This window comes from Plutella xylostella, chromosome 25 (genome assembly GCF_932276165.1).
Source record: "Plutella xylostella chromosome 25, ilPluXylo3.1, whole genome shotgun sequence".
Taxonomy (NCBI): Eukaryota; Metazoa; Arthropoda; class Insecta; order Lepidoptera; family Plutellidae; genus Plutella; species Plutella xylostella.
Window position 1 is genome coordinate 784,424 of NC_064005.1, and position 16,190 is coordinate 800,613.

The following is a 16,190-nucleotide window of genomic DNA, read 5'->3' on the forward strand; positions in this document are numbered from 1 at the left end:
GTTATATTTAAGTATATTATTTATATTTTTTATCCATCTAAGGAAATTTCTATATGAATTAATATCAATATAACCACAAATCTGACACCAGCTTACCCAAAATCAGACATAACTAACCAAACAAATCAATCCAAAACTTCACCTCAACACCAACCCCTCCTCAATCTTAAATGCAATCTATTAATATTATAATCCGTGACATTCGCTCTGGACACGCCGGCCCGTGGATTTACATGACAAAGCGGCCGGACCTCGAGTGTCCCCCGCAGACTTGGCACTACAAGGATGCCATCTTGTGTTGTGCTTATCATAGTATTACTTCTCAATTATCTTTACTCGAAAGCTTGGTTTCGCCTTTAAAGTTATCTTGTTTGAATTCTGGTTTAAAAGATGTGTTAATTCAGTCTGTTGACTTCCTAGATACATTTATTTCGATTTTTTCCATGCTTAGGTAAACACACTCAAACATACAGCTATTTAGCTCGTTTCTTCTAATGATGCAATCATATTTTTTAACCGTATGTTATGTAATCTAGGCTAAGCTTTAAACGAAATAAACGTTATTTATTATTATTATTATATTTAAGTGACTTTTCCAAAAAGTTCTTATTCATACTTACCTAACTTAATGTAGGTAATATATACATTTACAGCACAATCTTCGAGGTTCATTTAAATTCTGCATAGCCAAGTAGATATAGGGTGTTTTCTAAAACGGCTGCCAACAATAAAATCTGCTCTGTTTGCCAAAGTCTAAATTCGCATTTCTGCACGGCGGCAGTTTCCTAGAACTCGACAGTAATATTCCACACATTATATCCGCCAAATTCACCTCTCATACTATTTACACAACACTCGAACTTCGAAAAGGGTCTTTCAATAAAATATAACTCCCCATTCTTTCTTACTTACGGCATTGTGTGGCTGTTCGCTGGTATCGTTGCCTCGGATCGTTAAAAAAACAAAACTAGTCTCTATGGTTGTGCGTTCGACCTCCTTTGTAGATGTCAATGGACGTTATCGTTGGATCTTCGTTCTTTTTTTAAATGAACTCTCTATCATCGCTATTTAATGCTCGTTTTGTGAATGAAAGTTTAAGGGTATTCCGATCGATATTAAGTGGGGTAATACAGCAACAGCACAGATGTTTTCAAGTATTAGACCTACACAAATTTGTGTAATTTGAATTTTGAAACGCAACGAAAGTCTTTATCAGTCTCAAACAGTTTAATTTATTGTTTAAATATAATTATGAAATATGAAATAATTATATTAAAGAAATCCATTGTACAGCCAAAATTAAAACCTCATTTGTAAGTATCTATTGTTAAATGGGTGCCTGCTTGCCTTTACTTTAAAATAAATATTATTAGTCCTTTTTATTATAATTAATCTCTCAGTTGCCCAACTTTATTGCCCCGCTTTTATAAGTAGTGCATGTGACTTGGAGGTTGGAGGCGACGGGCGTAAAATTGACTGTCCACAGTATGAAGTGGGGACCTACGTAAGTACTTAGCCCGTTATGGCCCAGTGAAAGTGTCGTAAGTACCAACTGCAGTAATTTCTATATTTTGTCACAATCTATATGGATGGTGAAAGTGGCTTTAAGGTAGGTATTGTTCGTATATGTATGTACTATAATAGATGATAAATAATTTAGTTCACGTATCTGCAGGATTTCCTGAAACATTGTATTTCGTTTGATGCATATCTTCAGGGACTAAAAGGCCTTTTTCGATGGAAGAGTTCTTTGTAAAAAAAAATAATAAAATCATTTTTGACGGACACACTGTTGTTAAATAATCACCTATTCGAAGATGATGATTTTTATAAGCTTCTAATTCGGAGGTTAAAGTAGTTTTTTAAAATTTTCGGCGTCATTTTATTATAAGTCATTTCTCTACGCAAAGGTTGCCAAGAGGAGATCGCAGCGATATAAATGTACTTAATATTTTCCACTGTATAAAATTGAACTTCTTGTGACTTTAAATTGTTACAGTAATGTTTTACTCAGATTAAGAGTTAAATTTATGTATAACACGTAGGTAAGTAGGATATTTTTCAAAATGTTGATAATACTTTCGTAATCAGTTTCCAAACAGACAGTAAACACTAAACAGATTACCAGACAATCACCAAGCAAACAATCTTCAATTAAAAAACTAGCGGTAATCTGTCAATGCTCACATTTTTTACATGCATTAATTGTTTTCCATTCACACCGTGACGAGTATAACTTAGCCACTGGTTTTGTATGAATACCTTAGATTTAAAATATACGAAAAAGATGGAGTGTCAGAGCAAAAGAAAAGTCTGTGCTTTTTGTGCAATATTTTGAATTAGTTCGGTTAGAACTTTAGAAGTTTTGTGACTTTATTCTTTGATAGAATGGTTGTCAATAGTGCCAATTTCTCCACTGTCGGTTTTATCTAACCGACAGGGATTGATTTATAAATTAAACGTCATCTCCATATAAAATTCATGACAGATGTGTCAAAAGTTAACCACTACTCCCTGGTTATGTTCTAACCGAGAATGGATAAATAGGCACTAAACTTAAAAAAGGTTTGACAGTAAGTTGCTTAATTGTTGTATGTGACACACTATCTTCTTCGTGTATTGTTAATCTAAGATGGATCCATACATTTGAGTGTAAAGATTGGTTGTCTTAAACAAACATTTGCTTACAACTAATGGATTTTGCGAATGCGTGTCGACTGCCAGCTGTCTGGCTGTCTGTCGATTTTGTGAGATTTTAAATCGAATCATACTGAGTAAAGTTTTATAAACTGTTCGGTTGAGTCAAATAAAATAGAGGTAGGTAATAGATAAATGCAGGATTAATGTAAGTAAATCCAAATAAAGCACGTAAAGTACCTATGTTACAAGGGTTGTCTCGGAGAGATTGCTATAAGCATAGACTAATATACTAAATTAGTCTATGCTATAACTATAAGCAGTAATACCGCATCTTTATTCAGTTTTTTTTAAGTCCTTGTTTTGTTTTTTTTTTGTTTTTGGTGCAAGTAAAGTGTATTGACACAAAGAGGTAAATAAAGCCTACGTTTTATAAGTATGCATATTGCACAAATGCACAATTTCCTCTTTATTTATTTATTTATTTATTTATTTATAAGATTCGCCAACAAAGATTACATTACATTCATGCTTAATAAAGAAATCACAGTTTGATGATAAATGCATCTTCAATAACAGGCGAATACAGCATGCATTATAAGTAATAATTAAATTAAATTGTTAAAATTAAAGCACTAATAATTTACAATTAAGTTATAACAAAGTATAATTCATTGAAACAATTATATTAGAATAGCATTAAATTGGCAATTAATAATTGAATTTACATTGAAATTAACAGATTGATTAAAAATAATTATTGATTAAATAAAATAAATATAGGTATATGATCATTTAAAATAATATGGAGCTTTGAACCTGAGACTGCAACAACCGCATCAGTTCCTTTTTGAAAACTGGAAGCCTCTGAGATATGCAAATATCCGTTCCTTTGGCAATTGAATTAAAAGATCTACACATCCTGTTTAGTGGAGAAAATTGCCCTAAATTTGTGTTGCTTTTTTTAATATGGAAAAGCAGGTATTTATTTTTTCTCGGTAAACGTACAGGTATTGCTATTTGTAATTTGGCTAGTAGTGTCGGTGCATCTATCAATCCGTTTACCAACTTGTGCAAGAAAATAATATCTGCCACCTTTCTACGTAAAGATAAAGATTGCATGTGAAAATATTCTAGTCTCTCTTTGTAGCTTTGAAGTTTCTTTGCAAGGCCATAACGGTAACTTAAGTGCCACAGAAACCTTTTTTGTACACTCTCAATTCTTTTTTCATACACAGCGTAGTGTGGATTCCACACTGGACTGCAGTATTCCAAACAACTACGTACTAAAGAATTAAAGAGAACTAGCCTAGCTGAAACACTTTTGAAGTCCTTTGTATTTCTGATTATGAAGCCCAACATTTTAAAGCCGCGATTCACTATACACTCTACATGTTTGTTAAATTGTAGCTTACTATCCAGTGCCATACCTAGATCCCTGATTTCAACCACATTTTTCAAAGGGGAGTCTTTTATGTAGTATGTATGAGGTATGCAATTTTGCCTACATCGCGAAAACATCATGTGATAACATTTAGATGTGTTTAAGGGCATGCCATTTACATCACACCACTCAACCAGACGACTTAAATCACTCTGAAGTTCATCATTGCTTTCCAACGACAATATGGGCTTCACTATTTTCAGGTCATCGGCAAAAAGGTAGAAAGTTGTGTGTTGAAAACAAAGGGGAAGATCGTTTATGAAAACATTGAAAAGTAATGGGCCTAGGTGTGATCCTTGCGGAACCCCAGATACGGCTTCAAATGAATACGATGAATAACCATTTATTACCACTTTAGAATTTCGACCATGGAGATAAGATCCTAGCCAGGACAGCAAACTACCCCCTACACCCAGGCTTTCGAGTTTTCCTAACAGAATAGAATAGTTCACCCGATCGAAAGCTTTGCTAAAATCCGTGTAAATAGCACTAGTACTTATTCGAGAGTCAACAGCCTGCGAAACTTCATCCACAAAGTCCACCATATTAGTACAGGTAGATCTCGCCTTCATGAAGCCATGTTGACTATTTGATAGAAGAGGCCTAACATGATAAAACAAAATTTTGTGTATAAGTTTTTCAAAAACTTTGGCAACTACTGATAATATTGATATAGGACGGTAATCTGTAACTGAACTTTTATCACCGGCTTTAAAAAGCGGGATTACTCTAGCTTCCTTCCAAACCGTAGGGAATACTCCAGACTGTAAAGACGCGTTGTATATTAATTGAAGGGGATAACTAAGCGCCCGAGCACAATTCTTAACAAAAATTGCCGGTAAGCCATCCGCTCCAGCACCCTTGGCGTGGTCCAATCTTTTTAAAGCCAAAAAGACTTCTGAATAATTAAATGATGCAGTGGTTATACAGTTATTGCTTGAATGCTGGTTTATTGAATCATCTCTACTTTGGGGATTGAAGCGACTGTAGGCCTTAGAAAAATTATCAGCAAATAAATTACATATATCATCGCCAGTTTTAGCTACTTTGGTACCCATTTTCATTTCTGCAGGGTATGTACTTTTATTTTGCCTTTTTTGTTTTATGTATGACCAAAACAACTTAGAGTTAGATATTACTGATTCTTCAATTTTAGATATATAATTATTAAAGTTTTCTTTGCGTAGTTTATCACATCGAGCCCTAAGCAACTCAAACGATAATTTTTAACTTTATTGACATTTATTGAATTTTCAAACAACCAAATGAACTAAAGTAGATTACCTTACAATCTACATAATCCACATTAGAAAGATACAGTAACTTTATTATGAATAGCTTTAAATTTGACATGCCCACTCATCATCAGCCGTTCCCGCCTCCCTACATTTTTAAATTCTTTTTTCGAACGTGGCAATGGTTTCGTCTATTCAGCCTCCCCAAGAAACTGCAATGTTGCCAGTGCTAAATAAACGCGTCTGCCAGCAAATTGTGCGTGGATAAACACGAGGCATAATAGCCGTATTGTGTTCCGATCGCTCCCCTCCGGGTGTCTATAAAAATAACAATGTGCGAACCGTATCACATCTACGCAGTTGATCGGAAAATGAGGTCCCATTTCGAGTTCTAATTTCAACTCGTTTGAGGTCGAATGTACAGCTATTATTGTGCGGCTGATTTAATTTTTAAGTTTTAAATATGTCGCATTTTAATTTAAATTGAATGTTTATTGGGTATACCTCTCATATAATAACAATTGTTTTTATCTTCCCCAACCCACAAGCAAGCCCGTCTTTATGTAGGTACCGTCTTACATTCTGTTGTTTTTTAAACCTTTGACTTTTTAATGTTTATTTATGTAAGTAGGTAGTAATAAAGTCTTTATATTATTTAGTTATTACATAAAAATACATAATTTTGTATCAAAAAAAATCTTTAAATAACGATGGCATGTTGTAGGAGCGGTGGTAGCTCAGTCGGGTAAGCGCCCGCTTCTCACGCAAGAGATGCGGGTTCGAATCCCGGCGCTGACATGTACCAGTGAGTTCTTTTAACTTATCGCTCTTACGGTGAAGGAAAACATCGTGAGGAAACCTGCATATCTAGATTTAGCAAATCTAGATATGTGAACCCACCAACCCGCAGTGGACCAGCGTGGTGGGAAATGGTCCAAGCTTAGGAAGGCAGTTTAGACCTTGGGGATATGCACAAAGGTTCCACTCGAGAGAGCCAGGTGCAGTTACTAACACCCCCACAGAGAATAGAATAGAATAGAATAGATGGTATGTTTCTTAGGGAAAATTGTTTATATTAATTACTTATTAGATCATTATTTATTGTGAGTAGTTACTTAAGTACGAAATTCTCAAACTTCTAAACACAATGGTACAAACGATCTGCACCGGAAAAGAACAAAGTCTCCATAAAAAAATATGTCATTATCAAGTACTGTACCTATGTACCTGCATATTTTATGCAATAAGTCAATAACCATTCCAAATTATTAGAATACTAATTTTGGAATAAATTACTTACTAAAAAGTTTAGCTCGGTGCTCTCGAAACGCGAAACGAAATAGAAAAGCAAATATCATCCACTGTGTCCGTTCCCTCGCTGTTGGTGTTGCCACACTAAAGCAAGATAAACTGCGCTCGTCTGCGGCTGACGCGGCCACTCGGCCCGCATTAGGCGCGCCTACACGGAAACTAAGTGTGTCACACACTTATTTTTTCCCCGCGGCAGTTTTAATTTCAGTTAGCTGACCGTGCGCCTGGAGTGTTTGTGACGTAACGCTTTTTGATGTATGGCAACACTTGAAAAACTGAAACTGCCATTCGAGTGTTTCACCTTTGCGTAATGTCAATTTGAGTTTGTAAAAATATGTCGTCAACGTAAACATGAGGTTGCGTAAAAGAAGCTCTTCTGCCGTCATTAATACTACAAAAAATTTGGTCATCGTCACAAGGAAAACACTGTAGCGATCGAATTCGAGTGGCTAGTTGGCATCTGAGAATTTGTTTGTCCATAAGGGGGGTTCGGTTGTACCTCGTACGGCCTGCGACTGCGTCGACCTCGCTGTTTGCGGACGTGAGGCCTGCTGTTTGCTTAAGCCGAGGCTTCTAGTGGTGGACAAATATAGGACCGATCGAACGGAATTGCTTATTTTGTCTCTGCCTACACAGACTTCTCTAGACAGGTACGGGAGTCGGGTGTACCGCAGGGCAGCATTCTTAGCCCTTTATTTTTTATCATTCGAGTACATGTTTTTATGTCCGAACAGCACTTAGTTACGGGTACCGTTTTAATCCGTTTTGAAGATGCTTATCTCAAGCGGAAGCTGCCTCTTCTTGTGGTGTTTAACCGTTTAATCACTTGAAAATTTGTAAATGCCGGCATTTGTTTGTTGTGAATATTTTTGGTAGCATCCAGCTGATCGGAAACAAAGAAGTATTGTTCAAATAAATAACTGTAACAGAGGAAATTGGATAAGTCTCCTATTCAGTGCGGATTATGGCTCATTGCTCAATGGTTAACTATAATGACTAAACTGTAAAGAAAACTTATACAATATCCAAATGTCAATGCTTACATTTATCAAATAAGTTCTTATCCATAGAAAAAATATCATAATACTTATCATTACACATACTTAGGTATCTTACATTAAAAAAATACTATTAATCGGCATATTTCTCGTCAACTTGACTTTTCAAATTACAAATTAGGCAGTTCAACTTAACTTTAAACCAACACTTATTACTGTCATGGTTAAACACCTACTCAATTACAAAATTTGCGGTATTTTTATTTTGTACCTACTGTTTAACCACTTGATAGTCATTAATTAATAAGTTGGTACTTAAGTGAGTAAGTTGTTTAACTGAGTTGTAAGTAAGTATTTCGTTTGTTCTGAGTTATTTTGGCTTTCTCTCGGACAAATAAAGTATAGTTCAACTACTGAATAGGAAGCATGCGTGCTTTCTGATCAAGTTCCAGTTTTAATTGTCTTTTTTTATGACTCCTTACTTTTAAAGTGCTATCGTGTGTCACAGGGAGTCCGCTAAAACTACTTTTAACTTAACAGGCGTTATACATATATTGTGTTTTACTTTCGGTACACTAGTACAGAAAGTAAAATACACGCAAGTAACTATTTTACATACTTATAGGACTTTAAGATACAATTAGATCAATTTTATTTCATTTAAGTAAGACATGATAGATAATAATTGAGCGTCGAGAAATGTATCAAATGATATCTTCATTCAACGTTCGAAAGTAGGACTATATAGCTATTGTATTTAGGATAGTAGGTATTTCCACTTTTCATTCAGCATACTTAATATACTTAAATATAAATAAATCAATCCTACGGACCCCACAATAAGTAGGTACTGTCACTTAGCTATTATCGTTGCCACAAAATATAAGAAAAAAAATCATTTTATTTTTAATCCTCCGAGGCACTGATTGAACGTGCGTGCAGCCTACACGGGCTCCTTAGTAATCTGAGACGCACAGGAGTCAGACTTGTGTATATTCAGGTGCTTTTGAGTAAGTTTTTTTTTTTTCGTAAATCGATTGAAATACTGGCAGGTTGATGTTTTTTTTTAACTGTCGATTGAGAAAAGAATGTAGGTCAGCGCTATTGAAAGGAGGTCTTAGATCTATAAGCCCTGACTGGCACTGTTTTTTTTTTTTTTTAATTCGGTAATGGCTTTTTAACGGATTTGTACTTAAGTAAATATAATAAATCGAATTTAATACATTTTTATCAACTAGTTCCAAGATTTCCGAGGATCCACTTCCGTTTTCAGGACTTTATAGTAGGACTGTAAGCATCTAAGCATGTGCTTACGACAACGACGCGACGGCAGAGGATCGAAGCGTCACAAATTGCCCTATCGTATAGGCCGGCCGCTCCATTATGTTCACATGATCTCCGTAGTAGGCTTAGTAAAGTTATGGTTTGGTACTCAGGGCGACTTGTACAAACATAATGGGCCTTACCACAAAAATTAAGACAGTATTTAAGCGCTTTCAAACGCCTACAAAATCTGCCTAAAACACTTGTTAAACAGTGTTTATAGTTTTTTTGTGGTTTTAAATCTCGATTTAGGTAAGCCATAAACTTGGATGGATTGACGTTTCTTAAATAGAGAATTGACACTAAATCTAGATTTAATATGTTTGTGCAAGTGGCCCTTAGTGCCAATTTTTAAATTCATGCACCTATACACCGTTGACTGATGGATTTTGTTTTTTTTTTAATACGGTGTAGTAAATGTATTAAGTATCTATATACAAGTAGTTTTTCTGAGACTAGCCAGTGACCCTCCCCTGTGTTCTTGTGTGTAATTGAGACGGACATGGCGGCAATTTTATACTTATCTACACGCTCCGTGACTACCCGGACCAATAGCAGTATCGGGTTACGGGGGGCGCAGGCGCGGGCCGTTGAAGCCTCTAGAGTCCGATAACGCTAACTTTGCAACAGATACTGAGAGAGCTAACATAAAAAAGTGTCTTTAGGATAAGTAACAATTAATGAAATTCACGATTCGCGATACGCCATAGTCGTTAATTTAGGGATTTAATATAGGCGTTAAATTTTAAGAAATAATAATCTGTCATAATTTAATTCCCTGTTGGAAAGCTAGTGTTGGCGTCGAAGGAATGAGGTCCAAAGGAGAAAATTATCATAGCGCTATATACCTAGTAGTATTGCAAATCATATTTCGCTTTCATCTAAGGCCAAATTTATACTGCATGACCCAAAACCTACCTCAACCATCACGTGAGAATAAAGCCTCTATAAATAAACGAGATTAAAAAAAAAAAGCCCACATACAATATATATATATTATTCTCATGAAAAACTCACTAGCAAACCTAGGGTCTTTGCAACCTACATAAATTTTAAATCCCCTCAAAAAACACATAAATTCTCATGAAAAACTCACTGGCAAACCTGGGGTCGTTGCTGGCGGGGTACCACCCGGCGCCGCGCATGTCTCCATAATGCGGGAGCTCCGCCGGCCCGCAGCCGTAGCCCTGGACCGGAGCCCCCCCGTACAGCGGCACCGCGTACGGGTTGCCCGCCATGCCGCACGAGCCTGGCCCGAGCGGCGAGTTGATGCTGCTGCCTGATGAGTTGGACCTGACGGGAGAAAGGTTAGGTTAAGGGGAGAAAGGTTAGGTTAAATTAAATTTAAAAATATTATATGCAGAAGATGTGTGTACAATAAACCAAAAATAGGTACTAGCGTTAGTGTACAGTTAAATTTGAATAACATGGATCCATCAGTGGTGTACTGAATAGGTTTTTTAAAAAGCTCTAGTAATGACTACCGGTACAATAAAAATTGGTTATGTCGTGAGATTTTTGGGCTTTAGAATAGTCGTCTGAAAGTTATAACAGGTCGTTGTAGGTAGAAAGCACAAAATAACAAGTAGCAAGAGATAGAACTGCTAAATAGCTAAGTTATGTTGTAAAAACTTCATCATCATCATCACAACTATTCACAACCAATCATTGCCATACAGGTGGAGCACGGGTATTCTTGCAATGAAGGAAGGGGTTAGTTTAGTTAGTCTAGGTTTAGGCCTAGTCCACCATGCGGGCCCAGTGCGGATTGGCGGTCCTCTACACTAGTATCTAAGCTTGTGCCAGAATACAACCACAATAAAACTATCGGAATTATAATTCAGAAACCTCTGACGCAAACACATTTTTAAAGGTTGTCTGGTACAGATTGCTTCAAGCAATAAGACCGCCTTTTGTAATATTTTATACCTATATAAGTTGTGATATTGTAATGTTTTTTTTAATGGTGCAAAATAAATTCTATTCTATTTCAAACAAAGGAAAGGTTACAAAATATATATATCAGTCTTTATCATTTCCGTCACGTCACAAAATCCTCTCTTCCGTCACGTCACCGCCACACACGGAGCGACGGCGCCAGCCCATCACCACTCGTCACCTACAGACAATGGCGGGCTTATCTGCCTAATCCCTATTTACACAATTTAATCCGGAGCCAACACCCTCGGAGTGATCAGTTTAAAAAGCGGGAGCCACCATTACGATGTTTGACTTGACAAATTGAGTTTTGACAGGGCGGGAGCATTTGCACTGATGCGGTAGGTAGGTTATCTTATGTTATCTCAATCTTGTCATGTGTAAAGGAAAGGAAAACATCTGCAGGAAAACTGAAATACTCGAATCAATTGATTCTCTTGATTATTGATTAATAGGTGGTAAAAAGATTTTAAATAGGTATGTACATATATTTTGTACTACCTAACACAGACGTTTGAGAGGCGACTAAATACGTTTAAAAACATTTGGTGAAAGAACACCTAAATGTCTTACCTACCTAACGTCAAACATGTAAAAAAAATACCAATTTTAATTTAAATTAATGCTATTTCATGTGTTTTCATTTAATTTTAGGTCTGTTTTCATCCGGTCTATTAACTTCGTTAGACAGTGTTGGTTTTACAGCCGTCGCGTTTCTGTACTCTGTTAAATCTAATTAACCTAGGTGGGGAAAGGGGGTTAATTAATTAAGTTAGGGGGGAGCCCCTTGGCATGTTGGTGAATAGCTCCTGATGCTGCAGTTAGTCAATTCGAATTTTCCTTACGTACAAAGTGAATTTTTAATCTTAGTGAGTGACACCTAACGTAAAATAAATAGCTTCAGTTATCAACTGCCTTAGTTTTATCCATGGATTACTTTATGTAAGTATGTTGTTTTCCAACATTTTTAAAGAACATTATTATGAACATTATTTAAAGAAATTATTTATAATACTATAATAAGCTTCACTACATGAGCTTTACGGCATACGAACATAATAATATAAGTTACTCTATGTACGGACATCAACAATTTTTTCTTTACTTTTATTTCTTCATGTTTAAGGTTGCCAGTAAGAGATCGCTCTTAGCGATAAGGCCGCCTATTGTTCATTGTTCCTAGTTTATAAGCTCTCTTTGTATGTTATAATTTGTGCTGTCCAATAAAGATAGGTATATTCTTTTCTATTCTATTCTATCAACTAGTGAACGCATTAGTTCTATTACCTAGTTACCTATAAGGTATTTTAACGGATCTTCAAACCTCCCGTAATATTGAGGTGTAAATGAAAAATGTTAGAATATGTTTGTACCTTATTAGGAAGATATCTGATTTTTGAACTGAAGCTCCACTTGTAAATAATAACAATCTCGATGCTCTTCAAACAACAACTGATTTAAAGCAATCGATAAAGTATAAAACTATCTCTAAATATATCCCTTTTGTAGCTAGGTACAATGCAACCATAATTATTGAGATAGGTATCTTAAAATAGCATATAACCCTCAATATAATAATTATAGAGTAACTATTAGGCCTCTGTAAGTAAGTATTTGTAGTAAGTACTCACTTCATGTACCTACCTACAACTACATAAATATAAATAGTAGGTACCTACCTACAAATAAATTATTCAAAAATACAGAAGCTGCTGATGTGAATCACATTTTCGTGCCTAAAACCAACACTTGACTCTCGACATCAATTCATGTTATTGAGTTTAGCAAGCAATTCTATACGATTACGTCATAGATGGACAAATACACGTAGATATAGCATTTATATTAAGTAGATACATAAAGGAACCTACACCTGACGGGTGGACCTATAAAATTTATGAAATAATAAAAATAATTCTACAATAAAAATACATATGGTAGGCACTTTTTAGCCCGTATTTCCAACGGCAAACTTTTTAACGCAATGCGATGCTCACGGGAAAAACTAGTAAGTAGATAGGTAGGTAGTATAATTTAACTATTTCATTTAGGCCTCAACGAACTACATATTAATTTATGTGGGTCCGTTAAAAACGTTTAACTAATTTCGGTTCACAAGTCTTCGATTTTAATATTTTTTTTAGATCACAAAGAATCAAACTTTGTAAATTGTTTTTAGTTTATAAATCAGCTTAGTCGGGAGTTCTCCAAATTTTCATAGATGCATTGCTTTATCATTATAAGGATGTTAGAACTTAACATTTTTGTGTTGTTGTGTATAGTTAACTACCTACCTACTAAACTATTTTTATTTTTAAAAGTATACTTTAGGATGAGGACCTATAACAATATCATATTTTATAAAGAAGAAGGCCTATGGTGCCATGACCCGCCAGAGCAGCCATTGATGAAACATACCTATACCTACTGATGTGTAGCCCATGACTACAGTATATCCTGCAGTAAACTTTATTATTATGAGACATGGGAGAACGAAGATATATAACTAGGTGCTAAAAGATCAAGTCTTTGTACTGTTACTAGATGTCTCCCTCAAGCTAAGTTTTTTTTTAAGTTGTTAAGATTTTTAAATATTTTCATTTAGAACACTTTTATCACTGAATAAAAATAGGTTTGGTTAATGACTGCAAAGCGGGTCAGATTTGGCCATGGCCATTCTCTTTTAAATAGTTCAAATGCTACAAAAACAATTCAAATAAAAAAATAGATGCAATAACAAAAGCATAAAAAAATATTATCCCTAAAAAGTCTTAGGCCAATGACTGACTACTTACTTAGGTAAGTATACCTTATATATATAAGTAATATGCTTGATGCTAGTTAGTATACATAAATGTATAAGTTCTAATACAGTGGATGACTGGTAGAAACCTAACTATAATTCAAATTGGAAACTTATGTTCATAGAAATGTGTTGATTGTTAATTATCATGCTATGGTTCATTCTAATGAATACACTGATTCTGAGTAGGTTTAATGTTTAATAGGTAGGGTAAATAAATATCTGCACCCTTTAACTAATTTGGAATAAATAGAATATCAACTCCAGGCGTATCAAGCCAAGAAACTGAAAGCAATTTAGAAACTATTTGTAATCTGTGCTGAAAGTTATTTAAAGTTTGAAAATTAAAATATAGAGGCTGTTGATTTAAACTGGTAACTTTAGGCCTAATCTGCAAAAAGTAATAATTAGGTATACTTACCTACCTATGCAGGTAGGTACAGGTAGGTAGATGCATAGCTGCACATGCCTACATAGAGTGGCATGTATGTAGAGTAGGCAGGCAAGGTAGTAAAAGAACAGGTACCTACCTATATCCTAGGTACAAAGGGTTCTCACTAAAAGTCATCACTGCATACGGAAAGTCCCGATTGTTAAACTCGCGTGAACCGAACCGAAATAAAATGAGCGAAAACCGAACCGCGAACCGCAAAAGTGGTGAGACCCTTCATCGCTGACGATCGCTTCGAGAGCCGCGTCATCCACTTGCACTTGACCGCCACATACCTGCAGCCCGCGCCAACTATATCCTCAGACGACCAACTACGCCGGCTAGAGCTCAAGTACTCTTCGGCCACTCGAAAAATCGGGCCCCTCGCGGCGCGCGCGGGGCGGGGAGGGGGGCATCGATCCACGCACCTGTACGGCGACGGCGGGTTGTTGGCCAGCTCCAGCTTGCGGTACTCCTCGATGGGCGACAGGATGTCCGTCACGGAGAAGGGCGTGGAGTGCTGCAGCTGCAGCTGCGACAGGTTCTGCTGCAGCAAGGCCGACTTGGGCGACAGGCTCATCGCCAGCTCGGCGGCGCTCAGCTCGGGCAGAGCCTCCGCCGCACACGGCGAGTAGCCGCCCTCCGCGGACATCCGAAGCGACACTCGAGCCCACTCGACTGCTCAGCCTCTAGTGGCTCTCGGGGCGAGAGTGGCGCGGCCGGCCGGGCGCCGCCGCGGCGCGGGCCCGCCCCCGGCCCGGCCAATGGGCGGCGAGGTGCGCTCTGATTGGCCGGCCCCCACCCCGGGCGGCCCCGGCCCGGCCCCGGCCCGCATTCCTCGCCGGCTCTGTAATTAAGTCCGAGGTGGGGCGCGCTGGTAACTGTTGCATTGTGTTGTGGTTAGTTTTTTGTAAAGGATATTTTTTTGGTAATTGGTTCTCCGGACGCGGACAGTGGCTGCTCCGTATCGCTTTGTTTTATGGTGTTGTTGGGTGGGACGGATCGAAATTTGTGGTGATTTTATTAGGCACGGTTATACTTGGGACTACTTCCGAGTTTTCTTTGGTATCAATATTATAGTTAATTAACTAGATACTTATTTACTATTGATGTCGAGGCTCAAAATTTAATTTGTGAAACTATAAAAATTATAGTTACTATTACTAATTACCAGTCCTTTTCCAATGTGAAAAGACTTCGAATTTTAATGAACCAATTTAAGATTTTGACAGCAATAAAAAATTGATTTTATGCCTTCAGAATAGTTCAGAATTGACATTTGAATGTGTTAATTTTTTCATGGGACCTATACTCAGCTATAACTTATACTTAGGGATATACCTTCCAGCCGCTACTAAGTGTCTAATTAAGCTACTACCAACATACCTACTTATAATGACCTAAAAAGTTGTTATTTTGTAACGAGTAGGTATTTATCAAGTCAATCATTTCAATTGTGTTGTCAAAAGTAGGTACTTAAATACCTACCTACTTACTTATGGCTGAAACCGTGATCTATCACACTGATATCCACGCAGGTTGTAAAGAAGACGACGTGCCGTCGGTCGGCTTTTACGCTATTCGAAGCTCATTAGGTAGATTTTTTTACAACTATGTATGATATAAGTAAACTTAAATATTTATTATTACTTATATGTATAGCTATCGATAGACGTTAAAATGATTGCTTTAATACAGCTCTGTGAGCTCTGTCACTTAAAAGCGTTCCCGAGATGAAGGGTTTTAGGTGCTAGCGGTAGGACTTACTTTATACCTATGCCTAGGTACTAATAATAGGCATAGGCTCAGTTTCACATTTGAGTAAATCTACCTAAGCATGAACTTAGGACCGACTCAACGATAATTCAGCCAATCACAGAGCTGCATTCCATACTCAAACTCTACTTATCTTGACGTTCTCAACTGTGAAACTGACAGATAGGTACCTACGCTTAGGGTGGCAAAGAATGTTGGTACCTACCTAAATCTGCCACTGGAAAATCTAGAAATGGAAACAGCTGTTTCTTAATCGCGATTTCCAAGTTGGTGCCACAATTACGAGTACTTAACA

The 16,190-nt window shown here is 36.8% G+C and overlaps 1 protein-coding gene across 2 annotated transcripts in view; it reads right to left on the minus strand.

Moving 5' to 3' along the window:
- Positions 1 to 14,858, minus strand: part of LOC105381913 (homeobox protein Nkx-2.1) — a 39,050-nt gene extending 24,192 nt beyond the window's left edge. Inside the window, exons 1-2 of one of the 2 annotated variants that reach the window (XM_038107543.2) lie at positions 14,548 to 14,858; positions 10,045 to 10,241 (exon numbers count right to left, since the gene is read on the minus strand). In XM_038107543.2, coding sequence (XP_037963471.1) covers positions 10,045 to 10,241; positions 14,548 to 14,771 — 421 coding nt within the window. In that variant the 5' untranslated portion in view covers positions 14,772 to 14,858. Of the gene's footprint in view, positions 1 to 10,044; positions 10,242 to 14,219; positions 14,468 to 14,547 lie in introns of those variants that run through there. The other variant, XM_038107544.2, reaches the window with a different exon arrangement.
- Between the last annotated feature and the right edge of the window lie 1,332 nt (positions 14,859 to 16,190).